Source organism: Pleurodeles waltl, chromosome 7, assembly GCF_031143425.1.
Source record: "Pleurodeles waltl isolate 20211129_DDA chromosome 7, aPleWal1.hap1.20221129, whole genome shotgun sequence".
In the NCBI taxonomy this organism is placed as follows: domain Eukaryota; kingdom Metazoa; phylum Chordata; class Amphibia; order Caudata; family Salamandridae; genus Pleurodeles; species Pleurodeles waltl.
Window position 1 is genome coordinate 179,799,334 of NC_090446.1, and position 23,943 is coordinate 179,823,276.

The following is a 23,943-nucleotide window of genomic DNA, read 5'->3' on the forward strand; positions in this document are numbered from 1 at the left end:
TCGAGCAGCCTTAGGCTTATCAGTGAGAGTGTTAGACATCTACAGCACTCACACAGTCAATAAATGATACTGACGACTCAATAAGCAGATCCACACCAGTGTATAAAAATAACACTTATCTTTATATAATTTAGGCACCAATATCATTACAATAAGGTAAGTACTTTTTGGATTACAAATTCTTACAAGTTTAAAAAGTTGACATTGCTGTTTCTGAAGCAGTAATGTTAACCTATGGAGGAAAAGCATATACTGCATGTGGGTACTTCACCGCGACTTACAGGAACAGTCTTTCAGACTTAAGTTGAGTATGGGGGCAGCACCAACGGGTCACCTCGGGCACTGGTGCAGCCGAGTGCAGGGGTGCAGTTCCTCGAGAAGTGCCCCATTGAAGTTAAAGGGGACCGGTATGGGAGTAAGAGGCTGCAGGGTGGAATTGGAGGGCTAGCTAGGCTGACCCAACAGGGGGGCTCAGATCTCATGGTGCTCAGGGACACCTTTGGTCTTCTTCTGGGGCCGGGATGGCCGGCTGCAGAGGTGTCTTGAGGCATCAGGTTTTGCTCAGTTGTCACTTGCAGTAGAGGGGTGCCTGTACAAAGAGGTTGTAGACGGCATTGGGATGTCCACAGTTGGCGACCCCGATGTGGGCTTCATTTCTGGAGGATCTTGAGGCCACGTTGGCTAAGGGGCATGGTGCAGTGATGCTTTCTGGTGTCAGGTTTTTGGATGTACGGAGTTCTCACAGTTCCGCTCGGGGTTCCTGCAAGATGCAGGAGATCAGCTCTGCTACTCTACAGGAGTTCCTGGTTCTTGGTGATCGCTGCTAGTCCCTTAGCTTTTGGAACTACAGTCAGCTGCAGGACGAGTCTTCTTTGGCGCAGTTGTCGAGGACAGTAGCCAGGCTTGCAGAGTTGCCACCAGGTCAGTTGCTGGTCTCCTGTCCTATTGCAAGACTTCATTGTCCATCCTCTTGTTTCAGGTCAGCAGGATCTGATTTTCTGGTGCCAGGGCTCCCCTAAATATTAGTAGCCAAGGAGCTTCTTATCCCAAGGGTCACTACACCCCATATGACCGCTTCCTGTGGGGAGTGGGCATAACTCTGTCCCAGAGTTCCTAATTCTGCCAACACCAAGATGACAAACTTTCAAATTACGTATCCACATCAGGTAGCTCAGCTTAGGGGTGGAACTAGCCTGAAGGTCGACATGCCTCTCTGACTACTAATTTCCCTGCCTGTCTAGGTGCCAAATGGGCCCTGGTCTAGAGGGTGGGCACCGCCTCACCTCTGAGGGAAGCCAGATTTGCATACCAAAGCCAGTGGGCTTTTTGAAGCGTAATACAAACAATGGTGGCAATTCTACAGAATTCCGCATATCCAACAATAATCCTGATTACAACGATATACTCCATACATATTAAAAGAAAAATAGCATGAGACCTGTGCAATTACGATAAGACTACCCTGCCACTAGGTAGAAGGCCAGTCTGGAAGACCAGAGCAGAAAGTCTTGAAACAAAAATACCAATGTACACTGTTAAAGTAATACTAGAGTCCATGTAGGTATTGTATCCAATGTAGATTAATTTATTTCATAGAAAGTCAAGAACCATGAGATCCTCAGCAGTACGGTGGTCAGCACCCTTCACGAGTTTTGTCCTCCTGAACTTTAGCAAGGCTGCTAATTACATAATATAAAGCCAAATAAGACTTACAACTGTAAATACAATGATTCTAATGATTGCTTCACAAAGACACACCCTAAAACAGTGTATGTGATCACATCACATCCCAGTACAGGTAGGTATGTATCCCCACAACCATGGAGAGACATGTAAATAAATGACAATGCCAGTGCTAATGGTGACACTATAACATCCTACAAGGGTGGAGAAGTCTGTGAACCCAACTTGGAAAAATACTAGTGCATTAAAAAGTCCATGGTATGCCACAATGTGACAATATAAAGTCCAATAGCAAGCATGCCACAAGCTCAGATACTCATGTATGGTGATTTAGTTGCTTGTGAAGACCCAATGATGCAGCCATAAAATACAAGAATAAAGAAGAATAAAAGATGTTATCCAAACGTTTTTTTAGAATTATAAGTGTCCTGGTAGAACATATGAATAGAACGTGACCACGTGTCAACTGAAAACAAAAAAGAGAGAAAGAAATAATGTAAGGGTGGATGAATAGGCTAGGGTAAAAACTAAATTCTATTTGTTCTGTGGTAAAAAAAAAAAAGATGACTAATAGCCTGTGGTTGTCATACTGTCACGTGAGCTTGGAAACGCATGAAAACCATGTTGGAAAACACAATAACAAAAGTCTGAAAAACCAAAAAACAAGGAGTGAATGCTCATAACAAGGCTAATAAAGTTGTCATAGGAAAGCTGCGGGTAGTCTTACCGCGAGGCACTACTGTGACACGGAGTAGTGTTGTAGAAACCGTGATATACTATTTGATGGTTCAGTCTTTTTAAAAGCGCCTGAAACTGAAAAAAGCTCCATTAAAAATTTTAATCAATATGAGAGTCTAAAGATTATGCCATAAGGGTAAAAAGCTCTCCATGCCTAAAAAATGTGTATTGTGATGTGGAATGGAGTTCAAATGTTGTGACACCAAAGCCGGCATGTAGTTTCGCCTTGATATATTGGGCATGAAACGAAAGAGGACTTGGCCATGTTTACACACGATGCAAATCTGCGGCTCAAATGGAGCTCCATGAATTCTAAACTATTTAGAGGATCGAAAATCTTTTTTTCTTTAAAAGCAAACGCCTCTTTATGCACATGTCTTGACGATGTACTTGGATATTGAAACGCTTGTCGCAGCGGTAATTCGAGCCATAGTAATAGAAAAAGGGCTTATCCAAAATACTGCGATTAACAGAAAACAAAACACAGAAAAAGGCAGCCTTTGCAAGGTTAGTACATGGAGTGGGAAGAAAAAATAAATAAAGCGTTCTGGAAACAAATAAAATAGGAAATAATAATGCCTAAGTTTAGCAGAGGAGTGTGTGTGTGTGCTTACTCTGTTAGCGATCCATAATGTTTTAGGTCACCAAGAGAAAGAGAGTGCAGTAAAACAAAAAAAAACACACTTGCAATGTGTAAACTGCTATATATGTACAATATTATTAAAACTAAAGATGTAAAACTTGTACATATTGGAAATATGGAGTGATTTTATAATATAGGCAATATATTCTAGTAACTAAATGGAGATTGAAGCAATATTGAGTGGAACTGTTCAGCATATATACTTTTGTACTATTACGTAAGGTATTTGATGATGTAAATCACAAAACCCCATTTTTGCTGTGCAGTGTGATGAATAATGTTGCTGTCATGAGAAAAAGTAGCATAGTGGTCAATCGTATGATTCCAGCACTGAGCACAGACAGTCACTATACAATACCAGTGATGACACAAGGGGTTTCACTGTTGTAAAAGCATATTAATGCATGAATCCAAAATTGAAATGCAGTATGCCACAACAATATAAAAACAGAAGATGTGCTTAGGTGTTGCCAAACCTGGCGGTAATACAATAAATTGGTACATGTAACCAGAAGTTGTGTATTTGATATATGCCATAATCAAATAAACACATGTAGCTCCTTATCCACATTTAAACTGTGCTTAACTGCTGTGAGACGGACAATCCATTTGCTCTCCAGCCATCTAAGAGCCCTTGTTCTGTCCCCCCCATGTGGGAGGTGTCCCACGGCATCATTGCCATGGAACCTAATATTAATTAGCTCACATTGTTGGTGAACAGTATTATAGTGTACAGCAAGTGGATAGGCACTGTTGTTCCTTATAGCGCAGAGATGCTCCTGAATGCGCTCCATGAGTGGTATTATAGTGCTCCTAATATACATCTTGTTACAATGTCAAATTATGGTGTACGCAGTAAATCTGGTATTACGTTTGATAAATATGTTTATATTCTGTTGTATACAACTATTGGATTGGAAAACAATGGTTTTGTCCTGAGCATATTGACAAGTATTACAGCACACGTAGCGGTTGAAACCTTTAGTTGGTGAAGGTAGCGATGTATGTGGTCTAAGCAAAGCATGACCCCCATCGCTGCCCCTCGAGTCTGACGGTACCAGATATTATTGTGGAGAAAGATGTTGTCCAGGACTAAATTGATCATTGCCATCAATATGTCAGTGTGTTCCAATAAAGTAGCATCTAAATTTGGACATTAATAGTGGTTTAAAAATCCAATCCCTGTTTACTCCCTTCTTACCTCCCAACAATACTATTGACCTCTTTTATCGGGCAGTAACACAATATCTCTATGCTCTGGAGTTCTTGTATATTTCAGGCGCTAAACAAATATGACATCACAACATTAGTACACAAGAAAGAGCAGCTTTAAAGAGTTTATCGAATAATAACAACGCCATCATCAACAAAGCTGACAAAGGGGGCAATATTGTAGTCACAAATCTTAGTGACTACACAGCTGAGATACACATGCAACTTGCGGATGAAACCGTTTATCAGAGACCAGCATCTAATCTTTCGGAGTGAATCTTGTTTGATCTCGGAAATGGAATTCCGGTATCTCTACAGTTCCACCCCCAGGTCTCCCTACATGTACATTCCGCCTAAGATCCACAAACAAGGGCATGACTTTCCACCGAGGAGACCAATCATTTCAGGCATAGGCTGTCCCAATAAGAGCATCCCTGAATTTATTGACTTGTTTTTGCAACGTTTTGTACAAAATACATTTTTTTCTAGCTTTTGCGTCAAGAATTTTTAATTCTATTAAGAACACAGACGCAAGGATTATGCTTCTCTTTCTTCACTGTTCATAATTTCAGCGGCCAATTAAATAAAACTTTATTAAAACACTAAATTTATCATGACTACTCATAGTCAAATGTCCAATCATCGAGCCAAAGCCCTATATATTCCTCATACTGAAATAACTCCTCTTTCTTTGCTCTAGTATTAGAACAGATAGCAGTCCAAGCCTCTATGACAGGCTCTTTTTTCATGTTTGAAGAGCAAGAAAATCCAACAGAACGATTTGTGGAAAAAAAAATACAATGTAACAACCAGAACGTCATTGAGAAGATCAGACTATGACCTCTAGGCACAGCATCCTAATGATGGTCCTCTTGTCCAACGCCTGCATCCACCGTTATGCTCTCACCTGAATGGATGAGGCCAGTAGGCCTACTAGGTGAGCTATGGATCTCAATGTTGTAACCTATCTGGTCAGCAATGCACTCAACTCCCTCTTGATGTTCTTCACTTTGTGAGGCGGGGGTGGGATCAATTGGGCTGATAGAGAATCCACTTGAAAGCCCAGGAATTCCATACATTGATATGGATTCAGAATTGATTTTTCACGCTGATTAAAAATCCCAGATCCTGGAGAAGGCCAGTTGTCCATTCCATGTATGACATGGTTCTTTGGGGACACTGGGACATAAGAATGATGTAGTCCAGGTAAATAAGACAAACTCCTCAAGCCCTCAGAAATTCAGTCAGTGGCTTCATGATTTTTCTGAAGCACCAAGTGGCTGGGGCAAGTCCGAAGGGCAGGACTTTGAACAAGATGGAGGATTTCTAAAAGTCAGAGTCACCTCAGCTCAGGACACCTTAGGGGCTGTCCTGACTGGCCAGTGACTCCTCCTTGTTTTTCTCATTATCTCTCCTGGACTTGCCGCCAAAAGTGGGGGCTGGGTCCAGGGTGCGGGCATCTCCACTAGCTGGAGTGCCCTGGGGCATTGTAACACGAAGCTTGAGCCTTTGAAGCTCACTGCTAGGTGTTACAGTTCCTGCAGGGGGGAGGTGTGAAGCACCTCCACCCAGAGCAGGCTTTGTTTCTGTCCTCAGAGAGCACAAAGGCTCTCACCGCATGGGGTCAGAAACTCGTCTCTCAGCAGCAGGCTGGCACAGACCAGTCAGTCCTGCACTGAACAATTGGGTAAAATACAGGGGGTATCTCTAAGATGCCCTCTGTGTGCATTTTTTAATAAATCCAACACTGGCATCAGTGTGGGTTTATTATTCTGATAAGTTTGATACTAAACTTCCCAGTATTCAGTGTAGCCATTATGGAGCTGTGGAGTTCGTTTTTGACAGACTCCCAGACCATATATTCTTATGGCTACCCTGCACTTACAATGTCTAAGGTTTTGCATAGACACGGTAGGGGCATAGTGCTCATGCACATATGCCCTCACCTGTGGTATAGTGCACCCTGCCTTAGGGCTGTAAGGCCTGCTAGAGGGGTGACTTACCTATGCCACAGGCAGTGTGAGGTTGGCATGGCACCCTGAGGGGAGTGCCATGTCGACTTAGTCATTTTCTCCCCACCGGCACACACAAGCTGGCAAGCAGTGTGTCTGTGCTGAGTGAGGGGTCCCTAGGGTGGCATAAGACATGCTGCAGCCCTTAGAGACCTTCCCTGGCATCAGGGCCCTTGGTACCAGGGGTACCAGTTACAAGGGACTTACCTAGGTGCCAGGGTTGTGCCAATTGTGGAAACAATGGTACATTTTAGGTGAAAGAACACTGGTGCTGGGGCCTGGTTAGCAGGGTCCCAGCACACTTCTCAGTCAAGTCAGCATCAGTATCAGGCAAAAGGTGGGGGGTAACTGCAACAGGGAGCCATTTCTTTACAAGCGTACCATCCAGTCTTCTTTTTGGAGTATATCCCTCATAAGATGGATTCCCTCCATATAGAATCCAGCCATTGAACTCTCGTAGATTTAGCACCAATCTGGAACCTCCTCCCTTCTATTCCAGCAGGAAAACGCAACTGAGGAAACCTCCATCGCCCTTTTCTGTAATAGTGTGTGTATCTCCGAGGATATGAAAGACTGTTCAAGATGGTAAAAATACATTGTTTGAGGTGAAACCACTTGGATTGGGGTGTTGTAGAACTCTAGTTTTTTTCCTTGTACTGATTCTAGAACCCATAAATCCTGTGTCACCTTTTGCCAGTTGTGTAAAAACATACTTGTTCTTACCCCAAAAAAACCTTGGAGAAAGGAATAATTCTCATCTGCTGAGCCAGAGTCTTGGATTGACCCATGTGAACCCTTAAATCTTCAGCTACGGAAACGCCCTGGGAAGTTTTGGAAGTGTAACGCATTGAAGGTTGAGCTTGGTTCCTAGTAGCCTCCCCTGCCCTTTGGATAGTACTCCCTCTGCGGGCTTTGTTGATATCCACAGCCGAACCCTCACCCCCTGAAGTGTCCGGCCCTGCCAGAAAGTGGTCTGAAAATCTTTTTAATGGATCCCTGGGCTTTGTCCAGGTTGGTATAGATTGCCACAAATGATGACAGTTCTTTTAAGAACAGGGCACCAAAAAGAAAGCCTTGGGTGACCGGTCCTGCTTCAGAGGAGGCCAGGTCAGTGAGATTTGGATCTAGCCTGAGCAAGATAGACCTGCGACACTCGCTAGATATAGCGCAATTGGCGTTGCACAGTTGGCATATTGAGCATGGTTTAAATGTGGATAAGGAGCTACATGTATTTGTTTGATTATGGCATAGATCAAATATACAACTTCTGGTTACATGTACCAATTTATTGTATTCCCGCCAGGTTTGGCATCGCCTTGCACATCTCCTGTTTCTATATTGTTGTGACATACAGCAGTTCAATTTTGGATGTATGTATCAATATGTTTTTCAACAGTATAACACCTTGTGTCTCATATTGATTTACATTTCATGGAGCTTTTTTCAATTCCAGGCTTATCATAGCATTAGCATTTTGAAAACCTGTTCAAAAGACTGAACCATTAAGTAGCATATTGCAGTTTTTACAACACTATCCTGTGCCACTGTAGAGTCACACAGTAAGTCTGCGTCGGAGCTTTGGTACCACAGCCTTCTTAGGACAACTTTCTTAGCCTTGTCATGAGCATTCACTCCTTGTTTTTTTTGTTTTTTCAGGCTTTGTTAATGCCTTTTCCACCATGGCTTTCATGCGTTTCCAAGCTCGTGCATAGACAACCACAGGTTATTAGTCATCTTTTTTGACCAAAGAACTAATAGAATTCAGTTTTTACCCTAGCCTATTTATCCACCATCACATTATTTCTCTCTCAGTATTTTGTTTTCAGTTTACACATGGTCAAGAGCTATTTATATGTTTTATCAGGACATTTAGAATTGTAAAAAAACGTTTGGGTAACACCTCTTATTCTTGTATTTTATGTCTGCATCATTGGGTCTTCACAGTCAACTAAAATCACATGCGGGAGTATGTGAGCTTATGTCCTGCTTGCTATAAGACTTTATATTGTCACATTGTGGTATGCTACACTGGATTAATGCACTTGTCTTTTTCCAAGTTGGGTTCACAGACGTCTCCACCCGGGTAGTATGTTGTATTGTCACCATTAGCACTGGCATAGTTGTTTATTTATATGTCTCTCTGTGGTTGAGGGGATACACGTATCTGTACTGGGATGTGATCACGTATACTGCTTTAGGGTGTGTCTTGGTGAAGTAATCATTAGCTCATTGTATTTACAGTTGTAAGTCTTATTTGTATTATGTAATTTGCAGCCTTGATAAAGTCCAGAAGGATGAAACACGTGTCAGCTGCTGACCACTGTATTACTAAGGATCTCATTGTTCTTGACTTTAAATAAAATAAATTAAACTACGTTGGTTGTGATACCTATATGGACTCCAGTATTACTAATACAGTGTGCATTGGTGTTTTTGTTTCAAGGCTTTTCGAAGCTTCTAGCCTTGGAATGCTGATTTGTAAGCCATCCTGTTGGAAGGGGTAAGGTTTTTAGGGAGATGTTGAAGAGGAGCAGGGAAGATCATAGGAGACTATTCTCTTCTCCTCTCGTATACTTGTTCCACTTGCAGAATTCTACCTTCTTTTCTCCTCTTTCTCCCCATCTGCTATCTCATGTTCTCCATTTTATTTATGTTCCAATTTTTCTTACTCTCCATTATTGTTACCTACTTGTTTATTATGGTTGAGTCACTTCCTGGATTTTCTTCTTTCTGTTTTTTGACCACTTTCTTCTACATGTTTCACTGTGTGCTTTAGTCTCCCTTTTATGTTTCCATCGTTTTCCTGTCTAATTCCTTCCATCTTTATACCATCTACTTATTTTAGTTCTCAGTCTTTGGCTTTTTCGTCACCTTGTTACTTTTTTATCGTTATTATTTTGTTCTCATTGTATTTCATTTTCTTCTCTGTGGTAATCTCCACGGTTCTCGAATCTTTGTTACTGTGGGTCTTTCTTTGTATTTGATTTTGATCATGTATTCCTGCAATCATTCTTTGGAATTGTCTCAGACACTTAACTGCCAATCTGTACTTCGATTTTGTCATAAAGTATTTGATGAAATTATGTGTGTGCAAATACTAGCCTTTACTGGAAGAGGGGACTTCCCTGAAAGCAACAAAGTACAGTAAGTAATAGCAGTTCAGGGAATAATTCTGAATCTTGTTAATGAAACTAGAAGAGGCATAATCATTGGAGTAACTATCATCACACTACGGCCCTAAGGGGGATGAGGTGTTGGGAAATCAACTTGTGTGTACGGGAGTAAAGACTGAAGTTGAACATATATGGAGAAAGATTTTAAAATGTCTTAAAAACCACTCACCATAACTCCTAAATCTGGGTCACCAGACTGAGCTATCAGTAAGATGTTTACTGTATATTGATGTCTCTGTTGGTTCAAGTGTACCAGACCCTACCTAAAGATTTCTTCTGACCCCTTACCCCCTCTGCAGGATCGGCTGGAACATCTACGCAAACAATGTGGGCCTCACATGACCGCTGTAGCCAAGGATTCAGTGGAAGGAATTTGCAGCAAGATCTACCATATATCTTGCGAATATGTGAAGCGGATCCGTGAGAAACATCTGGCTTTGATGAAGGAGCACAATATATCAGGTACAGGCTGAATGAAATTGACAGCACTAAGTCCAATTTAAGACACAGAGTAGGAATAGTAACTTTCGATCGGTACAGAAGATGATGAATGGATAGAACCTTGGGATCGTTGCAAGGAGTAAGAGAAATAAGACTTGAAGACTGAGCAAGGGAAAAGTATACTGGAAGAAGAGACTAGGTTTGAGGAAACTAAGATAAGAGAAACAATAAGGAAAGAGAAGAGGATGGCTGGGAGTAATCCGAAAGTAGAGTGAAGAAGTGAAAGCCGAATTTGGGGAGTGAACAGGAAATCTGCAGGGATAGAGGATGTAGGTATTGGTAGTTGTTAAGGATTATGAAGTACTAGTGAGAGTTGCCTGGGTTAGTAAGATGTTGAGCTGTGGGAGTAGAGTGATGACTGTAGGGACCGCTCCATGTGTAAGAGTTAAGAAGCAGATTTTGTTGGTAAATTAAGGTCCACAGAAGGGAATTGGTTGTGACTGCTTAATATCGTTTCTCACAGAGGAAGTGGAAGCTCCTGAGATCCAAGGTCGCCTTGTGTATTGTTATCCAGTAAGGCTGGCTGTACCCTCGCCGCCAATGCCATGTGTGGAAATGCACGTGGATACCTGTGTTGTCTGTGTGCGATACAAAGGGGAGGTGGTGAAAGTGAGCCGCAGCTACTTCAGCAAACTGGTAAGTGTGATGCCATAAATCTAAGGAACTAGAGTGGTGAGTCAAAAGGATTGAAGAGCTTAACGATATGTGCAGATGCTTCTCCACCATGACTCATTTTGCAGAATATTTTTTCTCAGAAACAGTTTGCAAGGTTTGCATCTTTCTTTATCTGAGCTTTGCGGTCTAAAAATTAAGCATTAACTTAGAGAAATATTGGGGTTAATAACTTTACCCTCTCCAGGGGCATAAAATAGGCATCCTGCTCTGTCATTAGCCACAAAAGTTATTTGTGATACGGCTGCTAAGTTTAATTGTGCTTAATTATTTCATCGGTGTTGGTTCTGTTTTTAACCTGTGTTAGGTCTGTGTTTTGATAGCATAGCTATCAGAGTAGAGTGAGTATTGGGTCCGCCACTTTCAACCACTGGCTTTGTTCACTTTCAGCCCCTGACTTGAGACATAGTGATATTTTTACTCAGCCCAGAGGAGTATTCATCTCTCATCTAATGCTATTGGCTGTTTGAATGTATCCTTCTGCCTCCCCCTAGTTGCTTGTTTTTTACTGCATTAAGGACTACTTTACAAGTAACACCCTCCCAGGTGACTAGTTCTGTTCCTCTACCGTCCCCTGCCAACCCGCTCTTCATAAGAATGTATGCTCCTCTACTCTCATCACTTACTGTATCATCTTCCCGTCTCTTCCTCCTTCATGCGTATGCTCCTCGTTCACTCACCTGCCATCCTCGCGGACCTCCCTCCTGACTTCCCTTCGTCTTCCATGCACTTCTTGCCCTCTCCGCAACCCACACATCTGTATCACTCCTGTGCCTTCCTCCCCTGTGCGCACCTTGATCCCAGCTCCCAGCTTTCACTCTAGGTGACTTCTCTTAAGTGTCACTGAGACGCGCTAATTTTTCGGTTTCCCATACTGACGACTCCTCTGCCTCTTTTTTCCCTCTCCTATGTCAGAAGGAGATCTTGTTTCAAGGAAGCCACTTCCAGGCCTTTTTTTCTTGCTGCACCATAGAAACTAAATACATTCTATAATGAAGGCTCCCTTTCTATGCAACATTTATTTGAAATAGAAACAATAAAGGATAGCATTGAGGGCAAGGGAGGCTTCAATACAGCCTGACCTTCGATTGTTGTGTGGCTTTTTAAAAAAAAAAAAAAAAAACTTTTTAAATGTATTTTTATGATTCCTCAACAAGACGAAAAGTGCATGGTAATAGGTGTCAGAATCATAAAGCAGAGAAAAGGAGGGTTCGGTGCCGATAAGCCAGGTACACATAATCCGTACACTTGTCGAGGCAGTAAGCAGATTGTTCTAGTCTTAAATCCAGATAGTTTGCACTCGACAATGACATTCCTCTTATATAGGGTGGATTGAATGAGTCCAACATCGCACCCCAGACCATCAATTCCCCCTCTGTCTTGTGCTCATGAGAGAGCCTCGTGACTCCCCTCTCCCCATTCCAATATATGCTTCACCCATAGGGTCCTACTAGGAGGCTGGATCCCATCCATCCTATCGCTATTCTACTCTTCCCCAGAAGGAATGCCAGCTGTAGGAGCTTGTACGAGATCTGGCGTCCCTTGGGCCGTTGTACCCCCCATAGCAAGCATGCACCAGGTGCCATACGTGTATCATTTCCTGCAGCTTCAGAAATGCAGGGTATTACCATTTCTCAGTATACATGTACCTCTACACAATTCCAAGCCAAATGAAAGAAAGTGGCTCCCTTCTCCCCACAACAGGCGCATCCTGCCCTCCCATTAGGACCAATATGATTGAGTCTGGCAGGTGTTGTATACATGCGATTCAGGAAGTTAAAGTGGAGTAATTTGAACTGGTTATTCAGGAGACCGATTTCACAGTCGGCAATTGGTTCTCTGAAATATGCCTCCCAGGCCACTCTCGCTTTGTATTCCTGGTTCATTTGATCTGCACGGAGCATTCTGTAGAATAGGGAAATAAGGTGTCTGCCTTCTCCCCAGTGAAGGAAAGAACAAATTCTTACCTCCTCCTTTATGGTTTTCAGATGAAGCTTCAGCTCCCTGCATAACCTTTCCCAAACACCTCAAGAGTATTTTAAATTGCAGGGAAAGTGTACTTGTCTTGTTACATGAGGAATAATGTGAACCAGCGCCAGACAAGCTGCTTTGCTCAAAATTACCCCTACATGCAACCTTCCTTCGTACCACCTATCTCCTTGATGTTTCTGGTGGGGATTCTTTCTTGCATCTCTCTTCTGCTGTATTTTCTCCACAGCCTTCAGGGCATCTCCGAGTCCCATGGTGGAAAAAATAATCTAAGAGCTAAACCCATGCAGACGGGGTTGTAGCCTAAACAAAAAGGATCCGGTTTCACACACCCATTTTTTAAAAAAAGGGGGTTTAAAATTAAAAAAAGGGCCACTTTTCCAACACCAACCACTAGATGTTGGGATATATGCATAGTATGTGAATCTGGAAGGGCTAAGCTGTACAATTCTTGTTACAAGTAAGTTACTAGTTTCTTATTTTTCTTTTTATTGAGCCATGGCATCTGCAATCTATTGTAAGGCACATATGTGTCTTATAGGCTAACAGCTTGTTGAAACCACAAAAACACTAGTCATAGAGATGCCCTACTTCTGTTGTTTGGTTAGCAGATTAAATGTAAGCACCGGAAGGTTGAGTTTTTCATTCTGTTTAAAACTGTTTTCATGATCATGCTTACTTTAATAGTTCTTGTCAGGAGTTTCACAGAGAAGGTGAAGATGAGTCTTATCTCATAATTATGGGGACGTTTCTTGTTAACATTATGATCTGTGTGGTGCAAAGATTTCATCCAAGGTCTGCCTAGGTGATGAGTGTGTTGGTCATATGCAAATTAAGATAGTGAAGAGGGATCTAGGTAAGGAAAGAGTACAGCATTCTAATCAGATGTCCCAGGTTGCAGAGATTGTTGTTTCTCAGTGTGCTGTCAGAAGTCTAGTAAAGCCCTGGGAAAAATTGCCTCTTTGGTAGACGTCTCTATATTAACCAGCATGAGGGTGGTAGGTGAGGGAGGGCAGGCAGGCAGTGGACAACAAGTGATTTCTTTTATTTCTGGTCTTCCTTTCATTTAAAATAAAGAACGGCATAATTTTGGGCAACTTGCAGAAGTGTTGTGTTTTCCAATTTAGAGTATTTTATTTTGAAAAAGATGAGACAAGGTTGGAGATGTGCAGTAATCTGTTATTGCAGGTGTGAGCAAAAGTAGTTTGTGTTTGTGTACTTACAGAAGATAGTCATGAGGGAAAACTAGGATTACAGATAAGTAAGTTTACCTTTCTGAAAGTAGGTCCTGGTATGCAAGCTATTCAGGAATGCGACAAGGTCCGGATTTCTGATGTAGCAAGTAATGTATCCACCATTTGAATATCATCATCATCTGTCCTTAATACCAAGGTCAACAGAAGTTTAAACCTACTGATTTTTATTTTGATGATGATGTTACCTTAAACAAAGTGTTGCAAAGTGACCTCTTTTTGAGTGAACAGGCCACATTTTTCATTTTGTTTTCTTTGGGATTCATCTACTAGTACTGTTGAACACTGGCATTTGGACACTTCTACCTGGTGTCCTGGGTATGTGCTCTGACCCCTAAAACATATTGAAATTGGCTCACAACCAGATTGGTACATTTAACTTTCCATTCGTGTCATAGTACATGGTCAGAACTAAATCTGTTGAATACAAAGTTAAATGCCACTGGCCTTATTCCTAAAGGTAAAAGTTTATGTAAGTTTACACTGGCTGTAGTAACTTTACTACTTTTTGTTATTTACTACTAGTGAAATTACTAGTAGTGACATTGCATTTGTAGTTTGTGAATATCAACACAGTAGTAAACGTACTTACCCGTGGGCCTGATTTCTGATTCACTAAGGTGAACTTGCACTTTTGTTTAAGTTACTACACCAAGTGTAAACTTTACCACTCTTGTTATTCCTTATTCTTGAAGGCAAACCTATACCTTTTGTGTAAGTTTAAGATTGTTTAGTATTCACAGAGGTATTTTACAAGTACTATCTTTACGACTGTGGCATCTCTGCACACAATAAGATAGGACCGTGCTATCTTTTTTATGTGCAGACACTCCACGGTTGTAAAGAAACTACTTACAAAATAACTTCGTGAATAGAACACGGGTGTCAACACACAAGTGTAACATTTATGTTTGTACATCAGGCCTTTTCTATTCACTAACTACAAATGTAATTTTACTACTGGTCATTTTACTAAAACCATAGTAAAGGTACTATAGCGAGTGTAAACTTGCACAAAAGTGTATGTTTACCTTTGTAAATAAGGCCCCACGTGTGGACTGCACCCCCTGTTGTACCATCCACTACAGTGGAAGTGATACCATGGATTCAGTCCTACTATGTGTAGTTTGACAGCTGTCGTTTGAATCTTGCTGCTCAGACCTATTAAAAGCACCCTTTAGACAGGTCGGAAAACCTAAACCTGATTTCAAATAATTCACTTGTAATCACACCTTTCTGCCTGGAAGGTAGGGTGCAATGACACTGTCACTGGGTAGTCAGTTACTGGTACATGGGAAGAGTCATAATACATATTATACAGCTTAATCTATAATAATTTTAGGCCTGTACCAGCTACAGACTATATTCAAAGACTTATCTGTATATTTAATAAACATCCTGTCTAATGGTAAGGTCGGATTTCTAAGTATATTCGAAATGTAACTTTAGAACATTATCTTTACCCTGCCTGATGATGCTGGGGGCTAATTTTCATTAGGTCTACAGCAACTACCCAGCCTGTACTTGGCCTTAATTAGGTGTGAAAGAGTTTCATCCCAGTCAAGGCTCCCAGCACTTCAGCACCTCCAAAAAAATAACCATATCTCTTTCTATGTTGAAATCTCTAAAGCTCCAGCGGTACCAACCTACTCAAGTATCCATGCTTCAGTTACATGGCAGTGTAGTAGACTGAACTTCTTTGCAGTTGTACCCCCACTTTTTGCCCCATTTGAACTGCTATTTGCTGCTTGTTGACTATGCCAATGCACCTAAGCTTATTAAACAGGCTCCAGTGCCAGTGTTCTTTCCACTACTCAATTGGGAAACAATAGGCAGGACTTAAGTATCCCTGTAAGTCTCTGGTAAATTGTACTCCTAGTACCTAGGGTATGGGTACTAAAGAGGTTCCCTAAGGGCTGCAGAATGTATTGAACCACCCTAAGGGACCCGCATACAAATTACACACAGCTTGCTTTTGCAGATTGTGTCATGGTGCAAGCCATGAGGTGCCATGTCCAGGTCATTGCATGTATTGCATGCAAGTCACCGCTGTAGCAGGCCTTAAGAGCCCTAAGGCAGGGTGCATTATAATACATGTGACGGAATGTCCGCATGAGAAGATAGGCTCCTGTGATGTCTAAGTCTATTGCTAGATATTGCAAGTGATCAGGGAAGCCATCTTAAGGTATTTACTGGGCGCTGGTCATTACGCGTTACCCAGCTATGTAATGGCTTCATTGAAACCCATGGTATTTGGTATCAAACACCTTGTCTTAATAAATCCAGACTGATGCCAGTCTTTTACTTATTATGACATGCACCCAGAGGGCACTGCACAGGTGCCCCCTGAAACCTACTAGTCCTCTAGTGTGCTGGCTGACATATTATCGACCAGCCTGCCACACAGACATGTTTCAGACCCCCTGGAGATGAGCCTCACTCTCAGAGGCCAAAAGCAATGACTACTCCAGAGGAATGTGTGGCCACCTCTTCCAGCAGGCTCACTAGTAAATCTGCATACCAAAGTCAGGGACTTCAAAGTCCCTGCCGCCTTCGATGTGTGACTTTGGCTTACTCCAGACCTGGGAGTTTCTACCACCCACCATGAGGCCCATTTGGCACCAGGACAGGCCGGAAATTAATTATGCCGGAAGGCGTGTTGCACTACCAGGCTTGACACACCCCTCGTTTGGGCAGCCTCATGTGCTCCACGAAGGAAGGGTTCAACCATCTTGTTTTTAGTGGAACTAGGAATTCTGGGACCGGATTATGCCCTCTCTCCACAGGAAGTGGTCATATAGGGGGTGTAGTCACAACAAGGGTAAGCAGCCCATTTTCTACAACTTTACACCCCACTAAATGCCCCTAAATTAAGTTTTTAAGTGGCCCCTGTCTCCAAAAGAACAGATTCATCTGACAAAACAAGAGGGACCAAGAAGAGCTGAAAATGTGAGAACTGTGGACTGCTTGTGGACTTTTGCTCAAAACCCTTCCTGCTCCTGTCCCACAAATTACGGCAATCCAACTCGTTCTGCAGCTGTACATCCTCCAAAAGCCTTGGTGGGCCTCCAGTGCTTCACCAATTCGTCAGCAACCCCCCTTGAAGTGGAGTAGCCACTTCCCTGTACCCTGTAGGCACCACTGCAACGTCCAGTTTACCATTCTACTGACCACCTGGTCCACCAACACAGTAGCCACTCAGGAGGAGGTCACTAAACTCTAGCAGGACCGACCCATCTCCCCACCAAGTGAGAAGACCCCAGACCTACCGGCGCCATCCTGCACGTAAACCAGGGGTACCAGACCTCTTGCGGCACCCGATGCCTGTTTAAGTCCAGTCGTACTCCAGCGCCGTAGCCAGAGACCAGCCGTCGAAGGACATCTCCGTTGCAGAGGTCAGCACCGGGAGATGACTAGCTTACCTCTTTTTGCGCCCTTCTTGCATGGCCAACCGTAGCTTGACAACCAAAACCTGCTGCACTTGAGCTCCACTGCCTGGGTCCATGACAACCAATAGTGTTCCCTTGCTCCCAGGACCCCCACTGACGAGCCCCATATTGGAAGCCACTGGACTTGTTCCCCTTTGCAGTCTTTTTTCCAGGTGGCCTCCCTCGTCGTCAACTGTGCAGTACGCAATGTCCTGGTTCGACCAGCACCACTAAACCCGGATGCCACAGGGCAGATAAAACTGTACTGCTGGTGTTTTTACTGACACTGCTTCCCTAGCACCTTACAACCTACAGAGGACTCCCGAGAACTGTCTGCAAAAACCCCAATGCAGTAAAAGTATTTTCAAGTCTTTGCCGCGTAAAAGCGCATTTGCGTAAAACTGTTACGTCCATGCTAAAAATCAATACACTACACAGTACTTCGTTATTTGAAGTTTTCTGTTGTTGAAACATTATATAAAGGTATCTATATTTTTCTAAAATGTTGGTATCAGGTTTCTTCTTGAGTGTGTGACTCATTTATTGACTCTGTGTGTTCAACAAATGCTTAACTACCTTCTGATAAGCCTAAGTGCTCGCCCCACTACCACACGAGATCTTTTGGGATTGTTATGGTAATCCCTGTAAACCATAAGGGTCACCTGGACAACCTGCATAACGACCCCATACTGTACATTTAGTACACTACATAGTAGCCAGCTTCCTACAGGCACTAGCTACAATTTCACCTGCTCAAGGAGGCTTTTACTTCTTCAAAAAAAGTGACAATGTCCCGATTTGCATTAGAACTTAGAAATATTTTGGAACTTTTTTTGACCATGCTTATAGGAAGACGACATGTGGAGCATAGTTAAAATAAGTACTTATATTAAGGTACTCGTAACAACCTCTGACGAGTCCTTGTCCTCCTGTCAACTGCCAATTCCCCTCTGAACATTCTAACATTCCAATAGTAGAAGCAGGCTAAGTGCATTACTCTGATACATACACATACAATATAACACATGCCCTTTCCCCAACAAAACCACGCAGATAAGATAATAATTATAAAACACCACTCGACAAATACACAATATTTAGCTTAAAAAAAGAATCTAACAAAATTCACGGTTTCAATAGTTCAAACAAACATATATCTATGAACATATATAATCGTCCAGTCTTTTTGGTCCCATCCTACTTTGGTTAACTGACTTCTCTTTGGTCATACTCCCAGATACACTCGTCAACCTAGACCATTCACTCTGTTCTAGTGCACTACATTATGTGGCTTTTCTCACATTCCACCACTTACCATCTGAGAGCTTCACTACATTGCCCTTGGCTTCTGTCACTTCTCTAGTTTCAGATAATACATATCCAGGGCAGACTCTTACATACATTCTATTTCTAACCTGCCTTTCTTGTTAATCCTTGCACCATATCTCTGTGTATATTGACTTTGATATTTCCTTACTCTTCCACACAAGACATCATATTCAATCATATGTTGCATCAACTATTCAATCCAAGCTGGCACGGCCACAGTGCATAATCAATCAATCAGTCAATCAATCAGGGATTTGTAAAGCGCACTACTCACCCGTGAGGGTCTCAGGGTGCTGAGGAGGTGAGGGGGGAGAAGGTGAAGAGTGGAGGGGTGGTGCTGCTACTGCTCGAACAGCCAGGTTTTGAGAAGTTTCCTGAAGGTAAGGAGGTCTTTGGTCTGGCGCAGGTGGGTAGGAAGAGTGTGCCACGTTTTGGCAGCAACGTGCGGGAATGATCTACTGCCGGTTGTAGTTCTGTGGACACGCGGGACGGTTGCGAGGGCGAGATTTGCGGAGCAGAGATGCCAGAGATTGGTGGAGTAGGAGGAGAGTTGTCTGTTGAGGTATTCTGGTCTGGTGTTGTGCCGTACTTTGTAAGCGTGGGTGAGGAGTTTGAAGGTGATTCTCTTGTTGACTGGGATCCAGTGCAGGTTTTTCAGGTGGCCTGTGATGTGGCAGTGGCGGGGATGTCCAGGATGAGGCGTGCAGAGGCGTTCTGGATGCGTTGCAGCCTCTTCTGGAGTTTGGCCGTGGTTCCTGCGTAGAGGGCATTGCCGTAGTCCAGTTTGCTGCTTTCGAGGGCTTAGGTGACTGTTCTTCTTGTTTCGGTGGGTATCCATTTGTAGATCTTTCGGAGCATGTGGACGATGTTGAACCAGGAGGAGGAGATGGCGTTGACTTGCTGGGTCATGGATAGTGAGGGGTCCAAGATGAATCCTAGTTTGCGTGCGTGGTCGGTGGGAGTCGGAGAGGTCCTGTGAGTGGCAGGCTACCAGGAGTCATCCCATGCGGAGGGAGTGGAGCCGAAGATGAGGACTTCCGTCTTGTCGGAATAACACTCTTGCTTTCAGAAAACAGAAAGGGGTTTCTCCCATACCAGCATGGGGTGTGTTTCTATAATTCCACAACATGTTTATAGTATGTTTTCTCCAGCACACATTACTAGATATAGCTATTTGAAAACTCTTTCCCAATACACGATTAAAACATTCAATCAAACCATTTTCCCTGGGATCAATTGTTGTCTTGTATTGTTTAGTTCCCCACTTCCTGAGTAACGATTTGAACTCTTCTACTACAAACTGTGGGCCATTGTCAGTTAAAATCACTCCAGGACAACCTTCCCTTCGAAAAATGTCTTCACAAAAAGAAATCATTTTGGCAGCCGTCACATCTTTCATAAAAAACACCTCTGGCCACTTTCAAAAGTAGTCCATCATTATTACAACAAATCTATCATTGGTACCTAGACTTTCAAATGGTCCACGTGTATCCATGGCCACCTTTTCCCATGTTCTTCTTGAGAAGCCTCAGGACACATGGATGTCTCCTGCAAAGTGTGTGTTTTGTCACTGCATGTGCAGAGTATGCAATTTTAAATGAATTTTTCAATTTGTCTATCCATATCCTGCCAACAAAAATCAACAAGGGCCTTCTGTTTCATGGCTGTTCTGCTCTGCTTCAAACTAAGAGGAAAATTATGCCAAGGAATGCAACACTCCTAGTTTGAGTAAGGAATTAATTAAGGCAATTCCCATATTTCAAATGAAAGCACATGAAAATATCAGCATGAGCATTTAACTTGAATATAGTAAAACATGCGTAAATGCTAGAATATGTGTGCGCACTGCCAAGCTAGATAATTAAGAATAAAAATGCATCACCATGGGAATCGAATCCAACATCATCCTGGTACCAACGTCAAGATATGGAACCCTATACAGCTGAGACAGGAGAAGCTTCCCAAATGGTACTTTGTTCTGGGCAACATGAGTTCCTTCTGCCTCAGCGCCAAGCTTCCCCACCTTATATAGTTTAACCCCTCGGGTGCCCAGGATGAGGTGGTCCCGACCTTGCGCCACGGACGTAACAACCTCATCCTGGTATGGGCCCTCGGGGATGCGCTAGCACTCCCCCTGGGGGTCTCGCACCCCCCTCACATAGGCAGGGCTGGAAGGGGAATCGCTACCCCTTCCACCCTCGACCCTCCCTGTGACATCTGATGACGTCCGTGCGCGGTCGCACGCTGACCTCATCAGAGGCCGCCCCCTTTTCTTTTTTCGATCACGGGCTGGGGCGGGAGAGGTATCGGAAAGGAAAGGCCTTTACTTTTCCTTTTGCTGTCAAAAATCTGACCTAACAGGAAAATGTTACAAAGTAGAACGTGGAGAAAAATGGCTGTTTTTTTAACCTCAATTTCAATATTTTTTTATTTCAGCTGTTAGTTTCTATAGGAAAACCTTGTAGGATGTACACAAATGACCCCTTGCTGAATTCTGAATTTTGTCTACTTTTTTAGAAATGTTTGGCTTTCCGGGATCCAGCATTGGTTTCACACCCGTTTCAGTCACTAACTGGAAGGAGGCTATAAGCACAAAAAAAGTAAAAATGGGGTTAGTCCCAGTAAAATGCAACAATTGTGTTGTAAAATGTGGTTTTCTGTTTCAAGTCTGCCTGTTCCTGAAAACTGGGAAGATGGTGATTTTTGCACCGCAAACGCTTTGTTGATGCCATTTTAAGGGAAAAACCCACAAGCCTTCTTCTGCTGCCCTTTTTTCCCCATTTTTTGTTTTTAAACAAAATTATCGCTGTATTTTGGTTAATTTCTCGGTCACCTCCTGGGTAACTCACAAACTCTTGGTACCTCTAGAATCCCTAGGATGTTGAGAAAAAAAGGACGCATATTTGGTGTGGGTAGCTTATGTGGACAAAAAGTTATGAGGGCCCAAGTACGAACTGCCCCAAATAGCCCAAAAAAAACCTCGCACCTGAGGGGGGGAAAAGGCCTGGCAGCGAAGGGGTTATATAAACCCAAGAGGAAGGTTCTGGCAACCTCCAACTCCCTTTGGATAAGTTATGAAATTTAAGCACTGGCTGTACTCTGCATCTAAAACACACTAAAGAACATGCCCTGCCCTGATGCGCATTCCAGAGGCAGAGGAGCAGTACCTTTCCGTAATGAAAACATTCCCAAGATGAGCCTGTTTATCACATCTACTGTCCACATCCCCCATGTTATGTTCCTGCACAGTGCAACCCGGTGCTGGTGAGAAGAACGAAATCACTTTCAGTGTAGAAAATAAGCTTTGTGGAAAAATACCTGCGCCACCAATGTGACGGCATCTGAACCTAAGCTAAGCACAAAATTGAGTCAGTGGTCAAGATAGAGTCGGTGGTTAAAAACAGATAGTATTATAATGGCCAACATGCCTCCATGACCTTTGTGTAACAAAATTAGAAACCTTTTGACTGAATTTACTTGGTACAACTAATCCATCGTTCCTTCTCACAATACCATTCACCACAGATGGTTCATCCCATACATCCTTGAATTCCTTCAATTCCTCTGATGTATTCCAATACTTTTTATATGGTAATGATTCTGTAGACTTCACCAATTTTGCATCCTCCAAAATTGCTTTTCTCCACTCATTTTCACTAATGGTCCCCTTGCATACTTCAGTGACTTTCGCCGCCATCCTTTCATCCTCTTCTTCCTAAGCATCTATACTCAGTGGTAATCTCCAGAAATAATATGATGTTCTTCATGGTTGGTGCATACTTAACTAAAAACAAGTACTCTTGGAGGCGATATACCAATTTGGCTATACGTGGCGTAGCTCTACTGATTCCTGTAGTAGAAAACAAATCCACCAGTGGTCTATGATAGGTACAATTCAAATTTCATTCCCCACACTAAGGTTAAAAAATGTTGCACACCCCACCAGCAAAGACTCCCTTTCTGTAGTGGAGTATGTGTTCTCTGCACCCTTAGGTGTGTGAAACACAAATGCTACCACCCTTTCACGCCCTTTACGTACTTGTACCAATACTGCCTCAAAACCATAATTACTGGTGTCAGTCACAATGATGGTTTTGTCATTGGGGTCAAATGGCTTCAGGACCACAGCTTTGACAATGGCATCTTTTACCAATTCAAATGAATGCTTGTCCACAAGATGTAGTCCATTGAAACCTTACTCCCCTTTTCATCAAAGCATGGAACACATGAACCCTATCAGCAAAATGCTATACAAATTTTGAATAGTACTCCACAAGTCTCAAAATGTAGCGTAATTGCTCCTTATCCTGTAGAGAACGTGCTTTCTCAATTGCCTCCACCGAAATGAGTTTGGGGTTAACACCGTCATCAGTTAAAGTGTGATCTAAGTACTCCACCTATTCCAAGCCAAACTTGCATTTGCCAGACAAATGGTAAGACCTGCCCGTTTCATTGTCTGTAACACCTCCTTCAAAATACAATCTTGCTGTTTCTTGGTTACTCCCCAGACCGATACATCATCCTGGAATACCAGCACATTTAATTTAACAATCCTTGTAATCTGCCTTGCATGACCCTTTCGAACACAGTTAACACAGAAGCAAGTCCAAAGGGCATGAATAAATTGGTACCCACCCTTTGGTGTTATGAAGGACGTAAGGTGCATGGACTCTGGTGTAATTGTACCTGATGATAGGTACTGGATAAGTCCAAAGTGGTGAAATATTTGGCTTCTCTCATAAAAACACACATTAACATCTCATTTATATGAGGAAGGACATGCCAAGCTATCCATGTACCCTCTTTAAGATCCCTGAGATCCTTGCACATATATATTTTGCCATTCGATTTTCTCGCTAATACGATTGGACTCAGCCACTTAGAAGCTTCATGTAGGAAAGTACCATCTTGCCTGGCATGTTACCCCCATTTTTCACTGCATATATGTTGTTTTAGTTGTATGTGTCACTGGGACCCTGCCAGCCAGGGCCCCAGTGCTCATAAGTGTGCCTGAATGTGTTACCTGTGTTATGACTAACTGTCTCACTGAGGCTCTGCTAACCAGAACCTCAGTGGTTATTCTCTCTCATTTCTTTCAAATTGTCACTAACAGGCTAGTGACCAATTTTACCAATTTACATTGGCTTACTGGAACACCCTTATAATTCCCTAGTATATGGTACTGAGGTACCCAGGGTATTGGGGTTCCAGGAGATCCCTATGGGCTGCAGCATTTCTTTTGCCACCCATAGGGAGCTCTGACAATTCTTACACAGGCCTGCCACTGCAGCCTGAGTGAAATAACGTCCA

General features: G+C 42.8%; 1 protein-coding gene across 1 annotated transcript in view; it reads left to right on the forward strand.

The window, feature by feature from the left end:
* PCIF1 (phosphorylated CTD interacting factor 1) overlaps nt 1-23,943 on the forward strand; it is a 136,023-nt gene that overhangs the window by 64,915 nt on the left and 47,165 nt on the right. The window contains exons 10-11 of the mRNA XM_069243514.1: nt 9,761-9,923; nt 10,426-10,598. Of these exons, the coding sequence (XP_069099615.1) occupies nt 9,761-9,923; nt 10,426-10,598 (336 nt within the window). The remainder of the gene's footprint in view (nt 1-9,760; nt 9,924-10,425; nt 10,599-23,943) is intronic.